The following is a 25137-nucleotide window of genomic DNA, read 5'->3' on the forward strand; positions in this document are numbered from 1 at the left end:
AGCTTTGGGGAGACTCTTATATACTATCCTAAGCATGTGGACTTTGGAATCAAAACTGTTGACTTTAAATCCTGGCTATACCACCACTTGTCATATGGTTTGGGGAAAATTAACTTCCGAGCCTTAGTTTCCTTAGCTATAAATGGGACTCCTTAAGGTCTAATTCTCAGGACTGTTGTGAAGATGATAGCAGATAATGTACACAAAGTATCCTGCATGGTACCTGGCCCATGGCAGATATTCAGTAAATGTCAGTTTCCTCTCTGTCAGTTTCCTACTCTTCCTACGTATGAACTTAACAGAGGAAAAAAAATCAGCCTGTGAAATACTCTTCTATAATCAGCATAATAATATTGTAACTTCAAAAAGATGAAGCTATTTCTTTCACTTTTGGAGGAAAAAAATAGTACCTGTCAAATTTCAAATACAGTTACAATAAAACCTTTATAAAAGAGAGAATTTTCCAAATCTTAACTTATGTCTCGCTTATCCAACAGGGAAAAATTAAAATACAACAAAAGCACAGAAAAGATTTCAGGTAGTTATGTTGTGGTTTGGTTTTTGTGAAGAGCTACACTCCATCATGTTGAGAACTTGATTCGTTTGTGCAGATACTTTTTTTTTTTTTTTGAGTAATGGTAGATTTATTCAGAGATACATATTCCATAGACAGAATGCAGGCTGTTTCAGAAGGCAAGAGAAAGGCCATGAGGTGTGGGGGTTGGGTGCTCAGTTTAAAGTAAAAAGTAGATACACATTCCATAGGCAGAGTGCAGGCCGTCTCACTCAGAAGGGAGAGCAACCACGAGGTGTCTGTGCAGATACATTTTTTTCAGTGACCTCAAAATTGTTAAGACTTAGGTGGTGTGCCACTGACATCACGGGTTGGAGGCCCTTCTGCAACTTGTTCTGTGAATTAGCAAGTCCCCTTGTCACCTCCTTCCAGCAGTTAGAAAGTCTAAAAACCAGGAGTTAGACATCACTCAGAGTTGCTCCCTGCTGGTGTGGAAAGCAAGTTGCCTTTCAGATGGCTGCAGAATTGGAAGATGTCGGTGAGCCGATCATGGTTAACCCACAGTGACGGCTGATTGGCAGCATAACAGCTGAGGGACAGCCATTTGGCCAGGAGTTCAAACCCCAACACGAAGAGCCATGGCAGGACCCTGGCTTGATTTGCTGAGGCCGTTAAGTCTGAGTCACCAAGTACAGAGGCGGAGGTGGAGGTGACAGCTGGTAGCCATTCTCATCAATAAAGTTGTGATGGTTGAGATGTACAAGCAACCAGAGCCTGCTAATTTCAGGGACTTTGAGCCAAGTGCTTAGTGTCAAAACCAGCTACCATCAGCGATGCAAACAGTCATGAAGGGTCCCTCGTCAACAGCGAGGCTCTCCCCACCAGACTCTCTTCCTGGTGGGTTAGAAGCCATTGGATCCTGCTTTCCAGGAACAATCCAGCTTGAGGAGGAGGCCTTGTTCTTTTATTTTTCAAAATTCTAATAACTTTTTAAAAGTCAGATTTGTTGAGGTACAATTTACATACAATAAAACTCAGTTTGATAAAACTGAATGAACGTATAGAGTCAAGTATCCCCTTCCACAGTCAAGAAAAAGAACATTTCCAAAGAGTTCTCTAGTGCCCCTTGTCATACGTTCCTTCCCCACACCCTCCTTCTGGTAACCACTGATGGGTTTCCTGTCCCTATAATTTTACGTTTTCCACAGTGTCACGTAAATGGAGTCACATAGTATGTAGACTTGGGAGTCTGACTTCTTTTGCTTCGCATAATGCTTTCGCGGTTCGTCAGTGTTGTTACATTTATCAGTAGTTTCTTCTTTTTCGTTGCTATGCAGAATTCTGGTCTGTGGATGTACCGCAGTTCTGTCCATTTGCCAGCTAAATGACTCTTGTTTCCAGTTCCTATGAATATGAATAAAACTGCTATAAATGTTCAGAACTTTATCTTTTTAAGAAAAATTTAGAGGAAAGTAAATAACTTTGCTTTATAGGAAGCCAGGATGATCCTAGAAGTAGTTGTTTCCTTCTTGATTAACCAACAGAAATGCTTATTTTCATAGCATACTTTTTGCATAGCAGTGTGCAGTTCATACAGAGGACTTCCACTAACCTTATTCCTGTAATTATCACAGTAATCCTGAGAAGTAGGTTAGGAATTTTATCCCATTTTACAGACTGTGGCTAAGAAACAGCCCTTCAATTCAGACTGCCTAACTCCTGATCCGCTGTCCTTGCCTCAAGACATATTCTGAACATCCTGTCTATGCAAAACCCTCTGCTGGCAGCTTTTGTGATGGTCACAAAAACAACATAAAAATACTGGATTCTTTTCCCTTTCAAAGAGGGAACAGTCTGATGCTCCACATCATATATCATCAAGGAAATGCAAATTAAAACATTGAGGTACCATTACACACCTATTAGGACGGCCAAAATCTGGAACAATGACAGAACCAAATGCTGGTGAGAATGTGGAACAGTAGGAACTCTCATTCATTGCTGGTGGGAATGCAAAGTGGTGCAGCCACTTTGGAAGAGAGTGTGGTGGTTTCTTATAAAACTGAACATACTCTTACTATATGATCCAGTAATTGCTCTCCTTAGTATTTACCGAAAGGAATTGAAAACTTGTGTCCACACAAAAACCTGCACAGGGGTGTTTAAGGCAGCTTTATTCATAAGTGCCCAAACCTGGAAGCAACCATGATGTCCTTCTGTAGGTGAATGGACAAACTGTGGCATATCCACAGAATGGAATATTCTTTTCAGTGTTAAAAAGAAATGAGTTATCAAGCCACAAAAGACTTGAAGGAACCTTACTTGCATATTACTAAGTGAAAGAAGCTAGTCTGAATAGGATACATACTGTACGATCCCAACTGTATGACATTCTGGAAAAGGCAAAACAATGGTCACAGTAAAAAGATCAATAATTGTCAGGGAGCGGGGGCCTGCTGGGAGGGATGAACAGGCAGAGCACAGAGGAATTTTAGGGCAGTGCAAAAACTCTATATGGTACCATAATGATGGATTCATGTCATTGTACATTTGTTCAAACTCAGAATCTACACCACCAAGAGTGAACTGTGATATAAACTACAGACTTTGGGTAATTATGGGTAATTGGGATGTATCAGTGTAGCTTCATCAGTTGTAACAAATGCACAGATGATGGGAGATGGTGATAATGGGGAGGCTATGTATGTGGAGGGGCAGAGGGTGTTTGGGAAATCTACCTTCCCCTCAATTTTGCTGTGAACCTAAAACTGCTCTAAAAATAGACTTTTTCACAAGAGGGGATAGTCTCAGATGGAACCAGGACCAACAAACCTACTACAGGCTGGAAAGGAGTACTAAGCGAGGGCCAAATGACACAGCTAACAAGATACAAATGATCTATGAAGCTCCCCCTGCCTTTTTGGAAGCTGGCAAGGCATAAATTTTAAGCAGTAAATGCAGTCTGAGGCGGCTGGGAGTCAGGAAAGAAGAGAGTAACAGTCCCTAGATGCCTGAAGTAAAGGGGATTTCTCAGTGATGCTCCAGGACAGGCAGGAGTCTGAGCTCTGGGGTGAGAGGACACCTCCCTCCTTAGCTCCCACGTTACAGAGAGCAATTAACCAGGCAAGACTTTCTTTGAACCCTGTCAAAGTTTGACTGGGATAATGATGAATTAAGTAGTGGAGAATCAAAGAGGAAAGTGCTCTCATGGTCCTAAAATTACTAGCTCTGTTTTGTGTGGTGGAGATGGAGGCCAGGGATTCTGGTGTAGCTGTAAGGGGAAAAAGTGTGCCACTTTAAGAAAAGAATTCGACTTTGTGTTGCTCTTGGTGGCTTTGCTTTCTGGACCTCCCACAAGTTGGCCTCTTTAAACTCTGATAAGATGGCTGCTGACCAGCTGTCATTCCAGCTAGAAACCACACCGGTTTCTCATGCAATCGGCCAGCAGTGGTTAGAAGGGGAGGCTGGCTTTTGAGCCTCATCTGTATGTGCCCTCTCTGCTAGGTACAGTGGGCACCCTTTGCCAGCTCCATTGTGAGGGCAGGAAAGCTTACCTAGCCTAGATCACCAACCAGGGAATCTACCCAGACGATGCTGGGGTCTGTCCTCTGGGTGGGTCCTCATACAGCAGGCCAGGCCAGCGCCCCCCGGCAGTGGCTGATCTGTGGGAACCTTAAAGGCCTAGGCCTGTGAGTGAAATAAAGTCTGAATTTTTATTTCTATTGATAAAGGAAAAGATGAGAGGCGGGAGTTAATGATTTCTAAATATTTAAGTAAATGGGGCTGCCCCCTGTAATATTTAGGAATTCAGACTTCAGGACAAAACTGCTTGGGTTAGACTCCTGGCTCTGCCAATCTGCAGCTGTGTGTAACTCTCTTGGGAAAATCATTTAACCTCCCTGTGCCTCAATTTCCTCAGCTGTAAAATGGGAATGATTGTGGTCTCTATCTTTTAGAGTTCCTATGAGAATTAAATGAGTTAATTTTTGTAAAGGGCTTAGAACAATGCATGGAACATAATAATTCATACATTTGTGTTTGTTAAATACAAATAATGGCCATTTCCCCAGCTCCTGTTCCTAGTTTTTCTCCACCTGCCACTCCCATCCCCACCCTGCCAGCCAGTTCAAGCTGAATACACACACTTGATCTTTTTCTCCTATTTCTTTTATTTAAATCCTTAATATCTGTCAGCTCCCTCTCCTCATATTAGTTTCCTAAGGCTACAAATTACCACAAACTTTGTAGCTTAAAACAACAAACTTATTCTCTCTCAGTTCAGGACTCGAAAAGTCCAAAATCAAGGTGTCAGCCAGGTTGATTTCCACTGGAGGCTTTGACGGAGCATCCTTCCCACACCCCTCTCCCAGGTCCTGGTGGATCCCAGCAATCGTTGGCATCCCATGGCTTGTAGGCCCATCACCTCGCTCTCAGCTTCTGTTGTCACATGCATTCTCTGTCTCTGTGTCTTCACATGGTCTTCTTATAGGTTACTAATAATTGGATTTAAGACCCACTTTAATCCAGTTGGACCTCATTTTAAGCTAATTATATCTGCATAGACCCTATTTCCAAGTCAGGTCACATTCTGACTTCCCAGGTGGACATCCGTGTTTATTCTAACTCTCTGTGTCAAAGTATAAGCTCTGTGGGGGTAGGGACTGTGCCTCCCTACATGCGGTCTGAGGCAGCTGCCATTACATAACATGGAAATGTCTGCTGGGCCCCCTTAAAGGAATGAAGGGACATGGTACCATGTGGAAGGGCAGTGCTTGAGGAAGGAGAGCCATCCAGCAGGAGGGAGGGGACAGGATGAAAAACACACATCTGAGGAAATAAAAAAGGAAAAAGGCCAGAGATCCCAAATATTCTAATATGGTATTGCCAGCAGAATTAGAAACTGCCCAAGTCAGGAGGAGGTGCAGAATGAGAGAGAACAGGCTCTAGATCCCAGGTCAGGGAGAAGGGAGATGGCACAGAGTTAGGGCTGATGCCTCAGGGCAGAGCCTGAACAACATTTCCTCTGTGGAGAGGAGGGGGCCCCTGCCAGGATGGTTTCTTCTAAAGCCAAGGGATCAAATTGGAAAGAACCTGGCCTCTCCAGATACTTGGGGCAGTCTGAGATGTTAGAACATCTTCAACCCATCCTGAGTTTGAGGGTCACAGAGCATGGAAGATGAGATGTAACAGTGGGGAACCTCCCTTCTGCACTTTTCCACCCAAGCTGTCAGCTGTTTTGGTAGAGAAGTATTTAAGTGTTTATCAACATGAAGTAAGCTGACTGGACCATGAAAAGCTGCAATTGCGACATTCCTCAACAAAGAACAGTGTGCAGCCTGCCTTTTCCATGATGGCGTTGACCCACAGTGACAGTGGACAAGATTGCAAGATGAAAGGGAGGGAGAGGCCTGCCGGGAGGCAGAGGTGTGGAGAGAAGGAGGAAGGAGGCCTTATCCCTCTTTTTGGCTTCTCTGGCTGGAGAACTGAAAGGCAGTGGGAAAGCCATCCAGTTGTCAAACCAGGAGCCCTGTTCTTGTGCACTCATGACCTCTGTTGCCACCCAGCTCCCTGTTGGACTAATGCAATCAGTGAGACAGGGAGGTTACCCAAATTACCCAACGTCACCGAGCTAGTAGGGAGTCCAGCCAAGACAGTTATTAATTCTCCTGTTGCCTATAATAATATCCTTTCACAACCATACCCTATTAAATCTTCAAAACAAGCATCAAATCCATGGGTGAGATTCATCACCTCAGAGCCTCAAACCATAAGCAAGTTCCCTAGTCATACTATTCAGCCACTTTGGTAGTTCGTCCAGATGTAGGAGCACAACCTTGAGAAAATCTTTTTTTGTTGCATTCCACAGGGCGCCCTTCAGACCAGAACCATGACCTGCATCCCGCTGTCGCAGCAGGCACCAGAGGAACCGTCCAGGTTCAGGATGGCCGTGAGCCTGGCAACCACAAAGGTGGGGTCATTAGAGGTTTAGAATGGGTGTCTTGTAATTGTGGATACTCCAGAGAAGGCTCCAGAGCTGGAAATGGTCACCTGATATGGACCTCTGTCTAGCACTCTTTTTTTTTTTTCCTACACATGACAGCTGATTAAATTCAGGGGCAGCCTTGTGGGGGATCCTGCAAGGTGAGTTCACAGAAGTGGAGAGAGTAGACCAAGATAAGCTGTCCACTGAGGGAACTGGTCTAGTCACAGCTCTCCTTACCAGCTGCCTCCCTTCAACCCACCCTCTTGGGGAAGACGCTGCCATGTTTCTATCTGATTTACTTTAAGTCCTTATGAAAGTTTAGCCTCTCAGGAAGGCCTTCCAGTGACCCTGACCTTGTACATATTGAGAACATTCATGGGGGGAAGGAGCACTGTGGACAGGAAATGAAAACTTGGGTATCTGGTCTATGCCTTTCATTAGTTAACATCATTGTAAAATGAGAGAGTGGGACTGAATCGGTGGTTTTTAAACATTAAAAAAAATTAGAGTTCTTCCTTTTTTTCAGTTTGAAGATTCCTGGATTTCTGCTTGAAGCAGAAGCTACAAGTTTTAAAATACGACCTTGAACACTAATGCTATAGCATTTTATGAAAAGTGAGGATGAGTAGCCCTGGATTTTCGGCAGAGTTTGTAGCGACAGTCTCCTCAGCAGGCCCAGCAGTGGGGCTCTGGGCGCTTCCAGCTCCTTTGGAATCTGCTGCCCAGCCTGGGTTTCAAGAAATTATACAACTGGAGCTTTACGTGGGGCAAGGAGGTCAGGGAATAGGGAAAAAAGAGAGGGGGAGCCCAAGGAGCAGTGGTGTTTCTTGAACTTGAGGAGACTTGGGGATGGAGGCAGACACTTCATTCTCAAAAGAAGGATGTCTAGCTATAACTGACATACAATCTAGACCCCTTCCCCCTAGCAGAAGTCAGAAATAGAAGGTCTTCCTGTTGTAAACTGCACACAGGTATGCTCAGTTTGCCCAGACACAGGTAAAACAACAACAACAACAAAACATTGAACCTGAATGTTTTTGGATGGGATGTATATTCTCTGGTTCACCCCAGACCCCACCACTCCCCACCCTCTGAGCGACACTGCACGCATTTGTGTTACCTGAGTGGCCCCAGAGGCATCTGAGTTCCCAGCACCTGCTGGGTTATTTTCTTTTTCTTTCTCCTGATAGTCAAATGTTTTTTCAACTTGTTTCAAAATGGTCTAGTGAAGAATTAGATCAATTTTACTGGGAAATATGAATGCCTCTAGAGCTCAGCTGACTTTGGAAGGATTCAACTCCTCCAGAGAAGTCCTTCCCAGGGTTTCTTTATCTCACTAAACCAGAAGGAACCCTCAGGGAAGCTTCCCTGAAGATAGGAGACCCATGTCTTCAGAGGCCTCTGTTATCACACCTGCGCGTACCTCAGGTCTGGTATTTTGTGGACATTTGTGCTATTGAGGCTTACCGTTTTGACTTTTCAGCCATGTCACAGGTCTAATTCCTTTAATTTGATCTATTAACTTAGAAGGAATCACCCTAATTTACTCTTCCACTTTTCTCCATATCTCCAATCTCTTGTTTAACAATTACCGTGCCAGAGAGATGCCAGGTGATTCCAGCTGTCACCAGGACATAGTTAAAAATATCTGACAGTTTTGGATTTTGCTTTGAACTCTGTGGTTTGATAACCTCCTTGTTTTTTATTCATTAAAAATTTTTTTTTCAATTGAGGTATAATTGACCTACATTATATTTATTTCAGGTGTACAACATAATGATTACTTCCTTCTTATTTAAGTTTCTTTCTTTAGTCTGACTCAAATTCTTATCCCTGCTCTTCTGGCAAAGCTGGGGGATGGAAGAGCAGACTTTATGTGAGCTTTAATAAGAATGTTCTGTAAGTTTCTGTCGGTTTTTATACTTCAGATAACTCTCAAAAATCAATACTTTGATGACTGAAGTGCAAGTGAATAAGAAACATAGGATAAGTTTTCCCTTTAATTACATAAACAGAAATTCTATAGGTTTTTATTGGAAACCCAGACAAAGTAACTGGGGGCATTTGCTAAGCCTCACATGAAGTGTTGCCACCTTCTCTCTTCCTGGTGGTGGACACAGCTTTTTCCTCTCTGAATTGCTGTTAAACTGCTACTGCTCCTTTTTTAACTAAGGATCTCAAAATAGGTGCAGACAACAGCAATCTCAGTGTCCCACACGGGCAACATTGGGCTTTGATCAGTGAGTGGTAGCTCTTGGTGCCACTGAATTGGGCCAGAGAACGAGGTTAAAAATGATTTTCCTTCTTAATAAGGAAACAGATACTTGTGTCCCTGAAGTGGGCGTCTCTTTTTTCTTTTTATGCCAGTTCTTGCTTTTATGTTGCTTATCACAGTATTACAAGTGAGCTTGGGCCAAACAGTGTTTTAGAATCCCCAGGAGCAGGGAAGCCTACCTGGTCCTCTAACTGGAGGAGTTCATCCACCAAGAGAAGGCAGGGAGGGGAGTGGAAGGAATCATCTAGTGAAATTTTTCTCTCTATTTTTCTTGATTTCTGCTTCTTCCTCCCCCTTCTTTTAATATTGTTGTTTTACCGTTTGGTCATAATGTTTGTGATTGTGATATGTGAGTGATAATAAAAATGTAATAATGTTCCATTAAAATTTTTCTCTTTAGCCTTTTGGTGTTTATAGCAATAATAATAACAACAACAACAGATGGTCATAGCTACCACTGACAGCTCAAAGGATTACATTTCTTCTACAGAGGACATAAATATCTCTAAAGAAACAAACCAATAACAGAGAATCAAAGCATAGTCTTCCCATAATAGACAAGGCAAAAACAATAGATGGCCAGATTTTTTCCTATACTCTTATCTTTGTTATATGTTTCATCATTATAACATCAACCTTTTATATTTTATTCATCTTCCACAATGTGTCACAATTGACAGATTTATAGATTATCTTCATTGGTTGTATTTTGGTTTGGCTGTTTCTAGATGGTCTAAAATAAGGATAGCAAAGAGGTGCAGAGTCTCTCTCCTACCCAAATGGACTGATGGTGACTCTGGATCTATGGTTCTCAGCCCTGGCCACACCTTAAAATTATTTAGGGAGCTTTTTGAAAACCGAGGCCAACCTGACCCCAGGTCAATTTCAGAATCTCTGGGGCTGGGCTAAGAAATATTTAAAATCATCCTGAGTGGTTCTTCTGTACAGCCAGGATTAAGAATTGTTGCTCTGGGGAAATGTCTCCCAAACACCAGCATGGATCCTGGGTACCTCAAAGACTTGTCAAAAACACAGGCTGCCAGTCTCCACCCCTGGGCTTTCCGATTCTCTTAGGTCAGGGGTAGGGCCCAAGAATTTACATTTCTAACAAGTTACTAGGTGATGTTGATGCTTCATGTGCTGTGATCTCAAGAAGCTGTGACGATGTGGGGTCCACACTTTGAGAACCACTGATGTAAAGCCTTGTGCTAGAAAGGAACTTGGAGCCGAATTAAAGTCCAGCAGAAGAGGGCCGTGGTTAATTACTCATGGCTGCTGTGGTCACAGAAAGGAGGAATCGTATTTGTCACCCATCCCACTCTTGAGAACCTCATCAGTAAACTGTCCTCAATCACTGTGTAGAACTGAGTTGCTCCTGGAATGATTCCCTATTTACATCAATCCTACTCACGTTGTGACAGTGTTTCTTGACCTTCTGTTCTCATCAGTAGGCAGCCCTGCCTAGCTGAGCCGGGACTGGGAACTGGTCTCCTGACTCTGTCCAGCACAGCCACACACGAACAGCATGAGCACAGGGAGAGGGGTGCTGCGGAGAGGGGAGGTGGGTCTCTGAGATGGAACCATGCCTGTTTCTGAATCTATCCTTAGATCTCTAAGTACTTGTTTGTTTGTTTGTTTTGTCAGTTCTGAGGGGCTCTATAGACCATAAAAGCAGTCCACAAGCAGAATCCAACAATTGCCATGCAGAGACTTCAAGCTACTCTCCTGCTATTACTGAGAAAAACTGGTGAGTTTTATCTGTAAGATTTCCCAGTCTTAAACTCAAGAGTTTCATTCCAATGGACAATGAAACAGAGTATTTCTTACGCTGTGTTACTCAGGTGAGTTGGAAAGAGTGGAGCCAAAAAATGTTGCGCATCAGATTCTCCCATGTAAGGGGTCCTTATTCTGTCGGCAAAAGTCTTTATTCTATAGGGCAACCTGAACACAGCCCTCCTTTGTTGGTTCTCCTCATGGTGAAACCTGTATTTGGCCTCATTTGGTTAAAGCAGTGGTTCTCAACTAGGGGTAATTTTGCTCCTCTCCCTCCTCCCCTTGGGGACATTTCTGATTGTCACAACTTTTGCAAGGGGGGTTTGTGCTAAGGGCATCTAATGGGTAGAGGCCAAGGTTTCTGCTACATGTTCTACAAGGCACAGGACAGCCCCCCACACCAAAGACTTGGCCAGCCTAAAATGACAATAGTCCTGAGGTTAAAAAACAGAGGGCTTAAGCTAATGCAAAAAAAGGAGTATCATTTCCTGTTTACCCACAAGTTTTAGTTAATTATAATTCAAAATGAGTTAGAGCAGAGCTTGCCCAGGGCCATCGTGCACTGTTGTCAGTGTACATCTGAGGTGCTGAAGTCTGCAGAGGACAACAACCCCAGCTAAAGGTAGGCTCAGGTCACTTAAGTCAGCTCAGGCCAGGCCGTGGAACCAGCACTGGACACTGGGGGAACTCACAGGCTTCCTGTCCTTCAGGAGAGCCTTCATAACCTACCTTCTCTCAGGAAAGGTTTCCAGGCCCCAGCACCCATGCCACCAGGAGGAGGACAGACTACAGGAAGGAGTGGACCATGGCAAAGGGAGGGTCTGACTAGAATGAAGCCTGCCTTTCTTATTCTCCCCACATTGACTGTGGCGACTCTCATTAAAAGTTTACTCCAGGATTTGGAGAAGTAAACAGGCCATTAGAAACTTTTTGCCTGGAAGAAGAGGTGGTCTTGATTTGTAACTTTAAAAAATAATTCTGAATTTTTTGAGACATCTTATTAATATTTTTGAAACTTGACAAATTCTCAGTACTTCTCTAGTGGTCTCAAATTATTTGAGCTACTTTTAAAGTAGACTAAAGTCTTCTCTTGGTATCTGTGGATATTGGTCCTCGAGCCTCCATGGACACCAAAACTCAGAGATACTCAAATCCTTCATACAAAATGTCCTGGTACAACCTGCCCTCCATATCTGTGGGTTTGCATCTGCACATTCAACTAACCTTGAATTTGCGTGAAACCCACAGATCCAGATGGCAGATTGTACTTTCCCAAATAGTCAGAATAGCTCGTTTACAGGTACTTGGCAAAATGTTATAGGCCTGCTATCTTATATTAGAATTAACAAAGTTTAGAATTTCTGTTGCAGCAGAAAGACCACTAAACTTTGCAAGTGGGAGACTTGGGTTCTGGTCCTAATGCTAGCATTTTCCAGCCCTTTAATCTTCGACAAATTACTGAACCAGTTTGGTAAATGGCTTCAGCCCCAGCCTGACTCGCGTCAACCTCAGATGCTGACTGACTTCACTCAGAAGGTCAGGACAGTCGCTGCGAGCAACTTCTACTACCCTGCCCTCCACCATAGAGTCACTCCTTGTCTTTAGCTGGCCTTTCTTCCTTTGCTCCCACCTTGGAAGACCACAGTTCTCTTCCTGGCCCTCTCCTCTGTGGTGTCCTGCCCCCCAGGCCCTGCCGCTGTCGGGTAGCCCGCCCTCTGCTTTCACCTCTTTCTCTCTCTGCTGCCTCGCTCCCTTTTGCTTAGATCTCTCCCCCTTCTGACAGGCTTCATTCTAGTCAGACCCTCCCTTTGCCATGGTCCACTCCTTCCTGTAGTCTGTCCTCCTCCTGGTGGCATGGGTGCTGGGGCCTGGAAACCTTTCCTGAGAGAAGGTAGGTTATGAAGGCTCCCCTGAAGCACGGGAAGCCTGTGAGTTCCCCCAGTGTCCAGTGCTGGTTCCACGGCCTGGCCTGAGCTGACTTAAGTGACCTGAGCCTACCTTTAGCTGGGGTTGTTGTCCTCTGCAGACTTGAGCATCTCAGCATGTCAGCAGTGTCCCCACTTATGGGCATAAGGTGGCTGAAGCAGTGTGCTTAGTATCACTTCTTTGCATGGCATTGTCCAAAGCAGGAAGGGGAAGCAGTGGATGGAAAGGGAGCTCTCCTCAGGAGTCTCTCTCTGTTTGACAGGCAGGAAACCTTTCCCAGAAGTCCCCAGGGCACTCCCCTCACATCTCATCAGCCAGAATTTACAGAGGTGGCCCCACAGGGGAGCTGCAAGGGAGGCTGGGGAAGTGAGCTCGGGCATTTTCAGCTTCTGCAGGAGAAAGTGGGCAAAGAAGAAGGGGTTTGGGGAAGCAACCAATAAAGTGTTCCAGAAGAGTCCAGAAGGGGAAGTGAAGGGAGCAGATAGGTACTGGGAAAAGATGAAGGGAAGGCAAAATCAGAGGGAAGAGTTCGTAAGGACCCCCAGACGTGACAAGAAATACTGCAAGAATCAGAACGACAGGGGCTTGTGGGGTTATCATTTTGATTCACCCGACGTTTATGGAGATGCCAAGTCTTTTCCCACAACCTCATGTAATTCTCACACCAGTCTTTTGGGTGGTATTCCTGATAAATAAATTGAACCTGGGGAAGGCTAATCAGGTAGCTTACAAATGCTGGACCAGAGACCAGTGCTGGGTTGGAGGCATCAGATTTACCTACTCCTGACCCAGACAGCTAGCATGGGTGTCACCCAGTGTCACAGAGAATAAATGCAGGTCTGAGGTTTGCATCTGGATCTGTCTCCAACAATAATAACAACAACTAATATTTGATATTCATTAACAACTTGGTGGGCACTGTGCTAAATCTTTCACATGCACAATTCTTTTTAACCCTCATAACGACCCATGGGAGAGGTACATATTTTACAGTTTCTGGCATTTAGAGAGCACAGGAAACTTGTCATTGTTACCTAGTCAGTAAAGTGACAGGGTCAAGATTTAAACATGGGCCTTCTAACTCCAGAGCCCATGCTTTTAACCAATACATTCTGCTGCCTCTCTAGGTTCTGTTATTGACCAGAGTTCTTGGTCTCCTTAATAGAAACTGATAAGAGGCCAGATGAGAAACTCTGGCAAGGCTTTATGGGCACTGGGACTCGAGCTGCAGCAGGAGGGAGCGAAAACAAGTAACAGGTTCCCTTGCTCGCTTGCCAAGGGGGAGGTAATCTGATCCCTTAAATGGGGTGAGGGTAGGAGTGGGTCCAGGGGTCTGGCTGGAGGGGTTGTTTAGGTGGTCTGCCCCCCTACCCGCCTGATGGTGCTGTGTGCAGGGATCATGCACACTACCCTACTTTTGCTCAGACACCCTAGAAGTGACAGTCGGGTTTTTGGTTTTTTTGTATCTTGGTCACAATTTGCCCCAATTGTGCATATGCACAATTATTTTTAGTCCCTTATAGTTTCTTTGTATTCTGTTGCTTGAGAAGACATTTGTCCTAGTACAAGCACTGTAGCCCAGGGTTCGAGGTCACAGGTAGGTCGCAGGTCTCAAGTCCCAGCCTGTCTCAGTTCCAGGCTCCAGATGCCTCGCCCAAGGCTTTTTGTACTCTGTCTTCTCTGTAACTGTCATTGCAGCAAACCTTAAACACATCCAGCTAAGGAACAAACTTTGATAGTCATAAAACTCTCACCCTGTGATTGGTGGAAAAAAATTCCAGCACGGAAAGCCTCTGGCTTCTTGGGAAGGGTGTTCCCACCCAAGCACAGTGGGGTGGGGTTAATTTGGCTGGCCAGAAGGAAACCTCATGTTGCAAGTGGAGGTCATTGGTTGGCCTGGCACTTCTCTGCCCCATTCCCTACATGAGCCTGCAACTCTGTACAGTGAATGACAGGATGGAAGTAGTCTTTTATGTCACGGCGCTTTGTTCCCATGATGGTAATCCTCCATTTTAATGCTGACAAGTACAATAGTGAGGATTATGCCCCTTAATTTAATTTGGCCTGCATATGGCAAAGCTCTCACAAGGCTTTTATTTGACATTCTTTAGCACAGCTAGCCCGTTGTCATGTAAAAAGAAGCGCCTACGAGGGAGGCAGGAGATTGATAATGCTGGTGCAGATGTTTTTACACGGCAGCTGGTAACACACCCCCAGAGAAGCTGCTTCGTCGTGGGCCACTTCAGTGAGGATTCAGACTCAAAGAGATGGGAGGCTTCATGACTCAGGCAGTTTGAGGGGAGCTGGCACCTCACAAGAGGGGAAAAGGAGCACGTATTTCTCCCATGTGTCATCCTGGCGGTCCCAGGGCTTAGAGCCAATTGGGCTGACCTCAGAATTGATGAGCCAGAGAAACAGCCTCCCCGTCAGAGCCAACTATGAGCCAGATTTTCCTGTGAGCTGTGAGGTACAGATTGCCACGTATCTTGACAGACTGCTTGGGGGGTCGTTATAGAAATATGGGGCAGTGCTAAGGAGATTAAACAAAACCAAACTTTTCTTTTTGTATCAGTATAGAAAGGAGGTTTCCTCTCCCACTCTTTAATTCCCATGCTAATTTTTCCTTCTGCTTCCATTTCACTCCTTCAGGGTGTGCCCTTCAGCAAATTTCCTGCCCCTGTGGCCAAGTTAGTGCACTAAAGCATCAGAGGACTTTCTAGGGAACCTCCTATGGAAAAGGCAGCAGGTGTGGGAGTGGAGGTAGGGGTGGCAGCCTCCTTTTACCAAGTGTTTATGATGCTGTGGGTTATCTTGTTCCTGTAGAAAGTGGATGGGCTTTGGGTTTGAATCTTAGTTCAACTGTTTACAAACTGTGAGATTTGACTTGGGCAAGTTCCTTCATCTTTCTGAATGTCAGTATCCTAGGCTGCAAAAAGAGAATAATTGTGAGGATTAGATAGAATCAATGCAAAGGAACTTGCACAGTTCTAGACATAGTAGGTGCTCAGTAAGGGACGATAGCAGGCCATTGCTGACTGTGGTGATAGAAGCAGTGGTAATAGGGTAGCAGCAGCAGTAGCAGCAGTAGCAGCAGTAGCAGCAGCAGCAGCAGCAGCAGCAGTAGTAGTAGCAGCAGTAGTAATGGTGGTAGTAGCAGTAGTAGTATTTAAAGGTTCCTGTAAAGCTAACTGGACATGAAGGATCAGGACCCCTCTGGCTTAGCTCTAGCACTGTGTGGACTAAAGTAAACATTGAGGATTCCAGCACTTTAGACACTTTGAACTATGCTCACACTCAGCCTGGACTTTAGAGCCAAATTTTATTTTCTTGTGTTCCTGGCTTTTTTCTCAGGGATAAATCTGAGCTCGTCTTTGGAACCAAGACTCACCCTTGTCAATATGGCCTGGATTTCACTGGCACACCCTCCAATAATAACTTTCAGAACTTCCTTGATTGTTAGAGCCTTCTTAGAGTTTCTAGATTCTCAAAATATTAATTGGTAACATTTATTTTCAAAACCTTTTTGAAGCCAGAAACCTTATCACCAGCTGAAAAGAGCTTCAAGGAAAAATCTGTTTTGAGTTATATTTTTCCTTGTGGATTTGCTTATGGCTGTACATAAATATTTATCTGAACTATTTCAACAAACCTTAAATCATCAGTGATCCTTATGCAAAGGACCCTTTTAGAAGAATTTTGGATGTCCAGAATGTCAGCAGTCAGAGTTCTCTTTATAGGACCAGATTCCAAGGGCCAGAGGCCTCTTTTAAAATATTTGGAGCTGTTTGGTGGTTTTCAATATCTTTTGTTTTCCTCTTTCGGTATATCTGTTCATGCTGTTCCTTCTGAATAGAATTCCCTTGCCAGTTCTTTCTTTACCTGGTGATATTTAACCATCCCTCAAGGTCTTACCATGTGGCAACACCTACAAGGCCTTGAAGCAGACCAGAGCCAGGAGAAGAGCAGCTCAGGTGGCAGAACATAGTGATCATGGTGCAGAGGCAGGATGGGGTGAGGAGGGGCACTTTGGGGAGGGTGAGATGTCCGGTGGGACACAGACTGACGGCAGGGTGGGAGTGGTGTGATATAGAGAGAACTACAGGGAATAAGCCAGATGGGAGCCAGGATGGGAGGCCTTACAAGCTGCGTGAATATTTTGGACCTTATTCTCTAAGGCGAAAGATGCACACCCACCGTCATCGGGTAGAATATGGTCTGCAGAGATATTTTGTTTGGCCTGGACAATGTTTTTGAAATTCTCAGTTTTCCACATATAAAAATAGAAACATTTCATATAATAATTCAAATTTCTGATGGCTCTTGAAAAGTTGGAGTATCTAGCAGCATAGCAGTTCTCTTAGAACTGAGTACAGGCTGTTTTCCATTGATACCACCTTGCCGGCCCGCTTAATTCATGAGCAGCCCCTACCAGCATCTGAGTTTGATTCCTGCCCACTGTGTGCAGGGACCCCATGCAGGTGGAGGATTTTTGACAGAAAAGAAAAAAAGAACTTTGCATATTGAGGCTGTTTTGAAAGAAAAGAAAACTTACTCAGGTTGAAAATATTACAGGAAACAATATTTTTGTAAAAATGAATTCTATATAAAAGTGTTTCAAGAAAATGAGACTATAACCCTTCAGGTTGAAAGAAAATTAGCTGTATGTGTCCACAGCTTCATTAACTTTATTTGATTTTCTTCTCTGGGTTACCAGGGGACAATATTAGTGTTTCAGTTCCGAGTGTATTTAGTGAATTAAATGGCAGGTTGCTCCTCCCTGTAGAACACAAATATGCCATTATTTCCCGTTAGCATCACCCCAGTCGCTTTAAATTAAGAAGGAACCTGAGCAAGGGTTTGCCACAGAAGCTGTTGGCAGTAGTAATACCACACTCTACGTGCATCTTAGGAGTTTCTCAGACTTGTCCCCTTGATGAATAGACAAAACAGGAGGAGGGTTGAGTTTTTTCTTTTCATCTGAATGGTGTAGGTCAGGGAGACAGGAATAGAGAGGTCTGGTGAAACAGAACTCTAGCAACTGCTGTGATAGGAAATTAGATAATAAACAGTCCCTGATACCAAGATTCTAATGGCCTAAGATCAACACAGTCTGGAGACGCAGGCAGGAGTGGCTTTCTGCACTCCAGCCCAGACCCTCCCCGGAGAGCTCTTTGTGTCAACAAGAACAGCCAGCGCTCCTGGCCAGCTCCCAGCGCTCAGAATGGGGCTATCATTTTTGTTTACTTTGCAAATATCTTAATGGGAAGTGGTTCAACACCACCTATGGGTTAATCTGAAGGGTTCTGCTTGGCAGCTGTTAGCTCTGAGAACCACATGGCCATTCCCCGGTGGAGGGAGTTGGGCTGACTGTTAACTACCCAGCGCCAGGCTGAGGCATCTTTTTGCTTATTGGATTTACTGACTGGCAGGGAGCACCTTGTTGACTTTTATTTTTAGTTTGTTCCTCCTGGGAGGGTAAGGATATTATTCTCTGTTCCAACTGTGCTTTTTCCTCTAGGATAGGGCAGTTGTTTGCATTAGTTTCACTAGCATACAACATACTTCTTTCACCCAAGTTCAGTCTCAAAGAATCTGAAATTTGATATTACAAGGGGTGGTGTTGTAATAGGAAGAATGATCTAGTAGGTTAGCCTAGGGGGGAGGCCATATAGCCCTGTCTTCACCTGGGACCTAAAGAGTTGAACAGACACTGAATTTCTTAAAAATCTCTGCTCTACTGTTCCTTTAGTTTTCTCTGCCTGAATTTGGCTTTCACTTGTCCTGAACGATGGGAAGGCTTCCCTGGGTGACTTGGCCGACACGTGTCTTTCTGGATCTGTGTTAGCTGACATTGGCACAAATAAGCACTTTCTTTATGCTTTCCTCCCAGGATTTTAGGCAGGGTTGGATGCTTTCCACAATGCAGGTTAGGGAAGTTCCTAGACTAATGACAGGCTTGTAGGCAGTTTCCAAATGCGCCCCATTTATAAAAATGCAGAAAGCTCAGATGATGCTGTCGATCCGAGAACAAATGTCCAGCTACGCTCAGTAACAGTGCAGCCTTGCTTCTCAGACCTTCTCCTTGCCTGAAGGTTTCCACACTTATTTGTAGGATTGCCTGGTGGTTGAGAACAGGGGCCCTGGAGTCCTCTAGGCCTGCTACTACTAAGTAAAATCTTGATGAACTTATTTTCTCAGAGCCTCCATTTTCTCATCTTTAAATGGAAGATAAAAACAGCACAATGTCTACCTCACCAGGTCATGAAAGTTAAATGAGACAACATGTACAAAGCACATGGCACCTCGGGGGAGGGCATAGCTCAGTGATAGAGTATGTGCTTAGCATGCACGAGGTCCTGGGTTCAATCCCCAGTACCTCCATTTTAAAAAATAAATAAATCTAATTACCTCCCCCGCAAAATGTAATAAAGTTTAAGAAAAATGGTTTAAAAAAACATTTTAAAAGAAAAAGCACACAGCATCTCACCTGACACACTAAGCATTCATAAATAGTAGTACTGGGGGAGTTATTGCTGTTCTTTCTGAGGACTCACCTTTCTTCATGTAATCCTGCATATTATACATTCCTTTCCAAAGTCATCATTTTTAAAATTTTTTAAATCTAATTTTATTTTTTAATTGAAGTATAATCAGTTACAATGTGTCAATTTCTGGTGTACAACATAATGTCTTAGTCATGCATATACATACATATATTCATTTTCATATTCTGTTTCATTAAAGGTTATTACAAGATATTGATATAGTTCCCTGTGCTATACAGAAGAAATTTGCTTTTTTTTAATCTAGCTTTATACATAGTGGTTAACATTTGCAAATCTCAAAAGTCCTCATTTTTGACGTCTGTTACTCCCAACCCTTTGAAAGTAAGCCAGTGCCAAATTGAGGACAATTTCAATATCAAAGTAAATAATGTTAATTAAAGAATATAATGTGCTGAATAAAATAATTCAGGAATCTACCTTGATAGAAAGAAGGAGGGAAGGAAGGAAAGAGGGAAATGAGGGAGAGAGGGAAGGAGATTGAAAAGAGAGAGAGAGGAAGGAAGAAAGGTGAGGGAGGAAGGAAGAAAGAAACGGTAGGCTTTCCCTTGCAATAAAATGTGAAATAACAAATGTGAAAGGAATGATGAAAGCAGAGAATCACCATTTGGCAGCTACCAAAATAATCATTGTTTCAGGCAGGAATCATCAATGGATGCTAAAACTAGTAGGTGGAAGTTTAAGGAGTAACAAGCTATTTGCATAATCTTAGAGTAAATCTGCTTAAGATGCTTTTACAAAAAGACAGTGGGAGAAATCTGGCAGACACCACCTTAACCAAATGATGAAAATTAGCATCACCAGTAATCAGACAAATTGCCAGCATGTGCCTCCTGATAGGCTACACCGAAAAGAACACATCACCTTCCATGGATTTCCAGCCACATATGCATAACCTGAATTCAATCATGAGGAAACAGCAGGCTAACCAAACAAAAGGACCCTCTTCCAAAATAACTGACCTGTAGGCTTCAAAATGAAACACAAAGGATAACTGAGGAGCTGTTCCAGATGAAAGGAGATTAAAGGAACATGACAGCTGAATGCAGTGTGTGATCCAGAATTTTGTTTCTCTGTTGTCTCAAGACAACATTGAAACAATTGGCAAAATCTGAATACAAACTATACATTGGACAATAGCATTGTAGTAATATTAATTTCCTGACTTTGATAATTGCATTATGGTCATATTAAGAGAATGCCCTTGATTTAAAAACACACACTGAAGCATTTAGGGTTAAAGGAGTATCAGGTGCAACTGACATTCAAATCGTTCAGAAGAACTTTTTGTGTGTTTGTCTGTGTGTATGGTTATCAGTTATCCACGTACCAAGAAAAGGAGCAAGGGAGGATAAAGCAAATGTGTACATTACTAATATTCGGAGAATCTGCTGAATAATACACAAGAATTCCTTATACCATTCTTGCATCTTTTCTATAAATATGAAATTAAGTCCAAATAAAATGTTAAAATTAAGAAATAAGACAGTGCTGTTTTCCTCCTTTATTTTTTTAAGCATTTTTATTGATTTATAATCATTTTCCCATGTTGTGTCAAATTCCAGTGTAGAGGACAATTTTTCAGTTATACATGAACATATATATATTCATTGTCACATTTTTTTCTCTGTGAGCTACCATAAGATCTTGTATATATTTCCCTATGCTATACAGTATAATCTTGTTTATCTATTCTACAATTTTGAAATCCCGTCTATCCCTTCCCACCCCCTGCCCCCTTGGCAACCACAAGTTTGTATTCTATGTCTATGAGTCTGTTTCTGTTTTGTATTTATGCTTTGTTTGTTTTTTGGTTTTTTTAGATTCCACATATGAGCGATCTCATATGGTATTTTTCTTTCTCTTTCTGGCTTACTTTACTTAGAATGACATTCTCCAGGAGCATCCATGTTGCTGCAAATGGCGTCATGTTGTCGGTTTTTATGGCAGAGTAGTATTCCATTGTATAAATATACCACATCTTCTTTATCCAGTCATCCGTTGATGGATGTTTAGGCTGTCTCCATGTCTTAGCTATTGTAAATAGTGCTGCTATGAACATTGGGGTGCAGGTGTCATCCTGAAGTAGGGTTCCTTCTGGATATATGCCCAGGAGCGGGATTCCTGGGTTGTATGGTAAGTCTATTCCTAGTCTTTTGAGGAATCTCCATACTGTTTTCCACAGTGTCTGCACCAAACTGCATTCCCACCAGCAGTGTAGGAGGGTTCCCCTTTCTCCACAGCCTCTCCAGCATTTGTCATTTGTGGACTTTTGAATGATGGCCATTCTGTCTGGTGTGAGGTGATTGATACCTCATTGTAGTTTTGACTTGCATTTCTCCGATAATTAGTGATATTGAGCATTTTTTCATGTGCCTATTGATCATTTGTATGTCTTCCTTGGAGAATTGCTTGTTTAAGTCTTTTGCCCATTTTTGGATTGAGTTTTTTCCTCCTTTAAACAGGGCAATTCATCAGCCACTTTCTCTTTAGAAACTGATACTTCTCCATCCACACCTACATGTCTGTCCACATCAGCATGGCACTGCTTGGGGTCTGTCCTCCAGCTTCTCCACTGTGACATCACTGACTGGTCAGCACCCGCCACACACAATCTTGTTTAGACTTTTTCACTTTGTTTTTAAAAAACTCCCTAAAGTGTTCCTCCCCACCTTCATGCCCCCTCCTTCATCTTTGGGTCCCATCCCTCAGTTCCTTGCTTGTCATGCACTTCACTGCAGGGTTTCTTGCTTCTCTTCCCTCAAACTGAGCACTGCTTTCAGAATTAAAGGAGGAAAAGTGGATTAAATGTTATCTTCTGGAGATGCACTGGTGACAAGAGCATCATCCAAGAAACGTGGATGTTGGACCTGTCTCTTCCTCTGACTCACTTGGACAAGTCATATCACCTCTCTGGGCCTCAGTTTCTCTGCTTACAGCAGGAAAAAAATGTAGTAAATGGTCTATGATGTTTCCTTTGCCATCACAAATCTATGCCTGGCCTAACTCAGTCTTTAAAGTGCTAAAACTGTAATTCAACCCACAAGTTACCTTGTGACCCCACCTAAAGGAGAAACAAAGCTTACAGAAAGGAAGCCACTCCACGTAATTGTCGTTGTAATTGTCATTGTCCTTCTCCATCCCGTGGAGCCTGAAGTTTCCAAGTTCAGAGGTTTGTCCTTCAGAAGTCAAAACTGTAAACAACAAGTATAACACTTTGCTAAGTGTGTGCTTTATTTCTGAATTCAGGCCAAGTATAGGCCTTTTAATTTAATCCTTTAAAAATCCTACTGTCATATTTTTATTATGTTCTGCCAGAAAGCACAAATGTAATCACTTTGGCCCAACTGGCCAAGAATTTTTATTTATATTTTGCTGATGAAGAAGCTAAGGTGCTGATTTGCCCAAGTTTGAGTTGCTGTATTTAGCAAAGAAAGATGCAGTGGATACCCACTTAAATTAGAACTTTATATAAACAACAAGTTTCTTTTTAGCATAAGTATGTCCCATGAAGTATTTGAACAATGTTATACCAAAAAAATTATTCATTGTGTACCTGGAATTCAAATTTAACTGGGTGTCCAGTATTTTATATGGCAACACTAACCAAAGTGCTTTGACACTAACATATCATGAATATATATGTGTATATCATGAATACATATTGTAAAATGTGTTGCTAAACCTTGACTAAGTGTTTACAACAGTCCTCTTGCCTCTGTGTGCCATAATATCTAATGTTTTTTACCCTTTAGGAGCTTTCAATTGAAAACATAGTCGAAGACATCAATTCCTATTTATTTACTAAGGTCTGTACTCAAGTGTCATCTCTGTAACTACTTAATCTAAAATTGCAGACCCTGCCTCCAGCACTTCCTATGCCTTAATTTTCTTCTTTGACCCTTAATTCTATTTAACATGCTTACATGTTTGCTTATTTTTTTGTTTATTGTCTGCCTTTCCCGCTAGAATGTAGGTTCTTATGAACTTCAGAATCATAGATTTCCTCATTTACTGCTCTATCCCCAGTAACGATAGGGGGCAAAAGGGCTCAATAAATACATGTGGAATGAATGAATGCTGTCTGGGAGGCTACAGAGGACTTTAAATTGCACAATGTAATATATGCTGTTCTTATAATTGTGCAGAATCTCAAGAAGGCTTGTCACCAAATTAGAACCTTGAGTGAAGCACAGGTGTGTACAATCTTAATGTTTGTCCATAGACATAAGGTAAGCAAAAGGTCAGCAGGACAGGGGTTAAGGGTTATCTTCAGACCTAGTTTGGATTTAATTTAATCTGCCTCCTGGCAAGTTTTCCAGAATTAAATGTTAGTCACTCCAGGTGTCTTGATTAAGGTCCCAAATACGATTGTGTGAATATCTGGAAGGGCCCAGTGACAAAATGGCACTGGAGGCTGAGAGCACACCCTCTGTGTCCTTCGGATCTCGGTTTGTATCTGGGTATCTGGGTGCCACCTTGGCAGGCCACTCAAGCAGCCCAGGCTTCATCTGTGACATGGAGACCCTGGTGGGACCTATGTTGCTGGTGCTGATGTGAGGGTGGAATGAGATGAACCAGTCAGGTCCTCTGCATGGTGAAGCATTGGTCAGTTCTTATGGCTGTTGCTGTGGCCCTCAGCCCATGGCCATGTGTTCCTTCGGGTCACGGCTCTTCTCACTACTGCATCTTAATTCCATCCGCAGGCCTAGAGCTGAGTTTTCTCTTGGCTCCCTTGGTTGCTGACAAAGAACTGAAGTAAGCTTTATAGGTTACTTTAAGCTTGGGTTACTTTAAGGGCCCTCCGTCAAGTGTTCTTTTTTTCCTCAATGAAGCAAGCATTCTCAGCAGAATGAAGAAAAGCCTTGTGCTCCTACCTTAGACTTTACACAGTGACGCTGACAGCAGTAAAATACTAAAGGAGAAAAAAAAAAAGAAATGAGAATACAAGAACAGGCAGATTAAGGCTATATAGGCTCACAGTTGGGGAAAAGCAATGAGGCAGACAAATATAATCAAACTTAAAGAGCTCAACGGGATTTGGGAAATTAGCATAAGTACATAAATCAGACTAGTAGTGCTACCTTAGAGCAATGGCATTATGAAACATTTATCAGCCTTTTTGAGCCCAATGATGAATTTGTCCTTGAGCCATGTTTTAAAACTTAAAATGTGTCCAAGAGCAAACAAATATCCATATATTTAAGTATAACTTGTATATTCAGCTCATTCAGTAATGACACTCGGGTGAGATACAGGATATGCATTCAAAATAGTTAGAAAAGTTACCAAGTAGCCAAACCCAATGAGAAAAAAAATACAAAAGCTGTGATTATCATTTTTTGTTTCCCTACTTTTCCTGACAGTAATAGTGATCTTATTTTGCATAATGGTTATATTCATTTTCCTATACTCTTTGTATTTCCTTCATATCATATATTAAAGCCCAGGAATAATGTTTTTTCCTCTTTAGAAATCAAGAAATGCCAAATAAAATAATAATGAGGAATTTTTTTCTTTTTTTTTTTTTTTGCTAAAGCAGAGATTAAAAAGACTGATAATACCCAGTGTTGGTGATATGGCAAATGGGTCCTTTCTTCCTTTTGTGGATGTGAGTGTTAATTTTTGTTGCTTTTTAAAGGAGAATTTGATGATACAATTCAAAAACTTTAAAATAGAAAACTTGTTTACTCTTTAACCTAATAGCTTTAAATTAAGATTTATCCTAGTCAAATAATTAGATGAGTACTCATAACTATATGCACATAACTTTAATAATCCATTATTTATAATGTCATAGAACTGGAAACAAATAATCGAAAATAAATGTTAATGTTGATAAAATTCAACATCCATTTATAATAAAAGCTCTCCAAAAAGAGGGCATAGAGGGAATATAACTCAACAAAATAAAGGCCATATATGACAGACCCACAGCTAACATCATATTCAGTGGTGAAAAGCTGAAGGCATTTCCTTTAAGATCAGGAACAAGACAAGGATGCCCACTCTACACTCTTATTCAACATGGTATTGGAGGTACTAGCCATAGCAATCAGACAAGGAAAAGGAATAAAAGGAATCTAAAGAAGAAGTAAAACTA

General features: G+C 42.5%; 1 protein-coding gene across 1 annotated transcript in view; it reads left to right on the forward strand.

The window, feature by feature from the left end:
- MYO3B (myosin IIIB) overlaps positions 1 to 25137 on the forward strand; it is a 346577-nt gene that overhangs the window by 237659 nt on the left and 83781 nt on the right. Inside the window, exons 29-30 of the mRNA XM_064484895.1 lie at positions 6381 to 6482; positions 10417 to 10519. Of these exons, the coding sequence (XP_064340965.1) occupies positions 6381 to 6482; positions 10417 to 10519 (205 nt within the window). The remainder of the gene's footprint in view (positions 1 to 6380; positions 6483 to 10416; positions 10520 to 25137) is intronic.

The sequence above is a fragment of the Camelus dromedarius genome, chromosome 4, assembly GCF_036321535.1.
Source record: "Camelus dromedarius isolate mCamDro1 chromosome 4, mCamDro1.pat, whole genome shotgun sequence".
In the NCBI taxonomy this organism is placed as follows: domain Eukaryota; kingdom Metazoa; phylum Chordata; class Mammalia; order Artiodactyla; family Camelidae; genus Camelus; species Camelus dromedarius.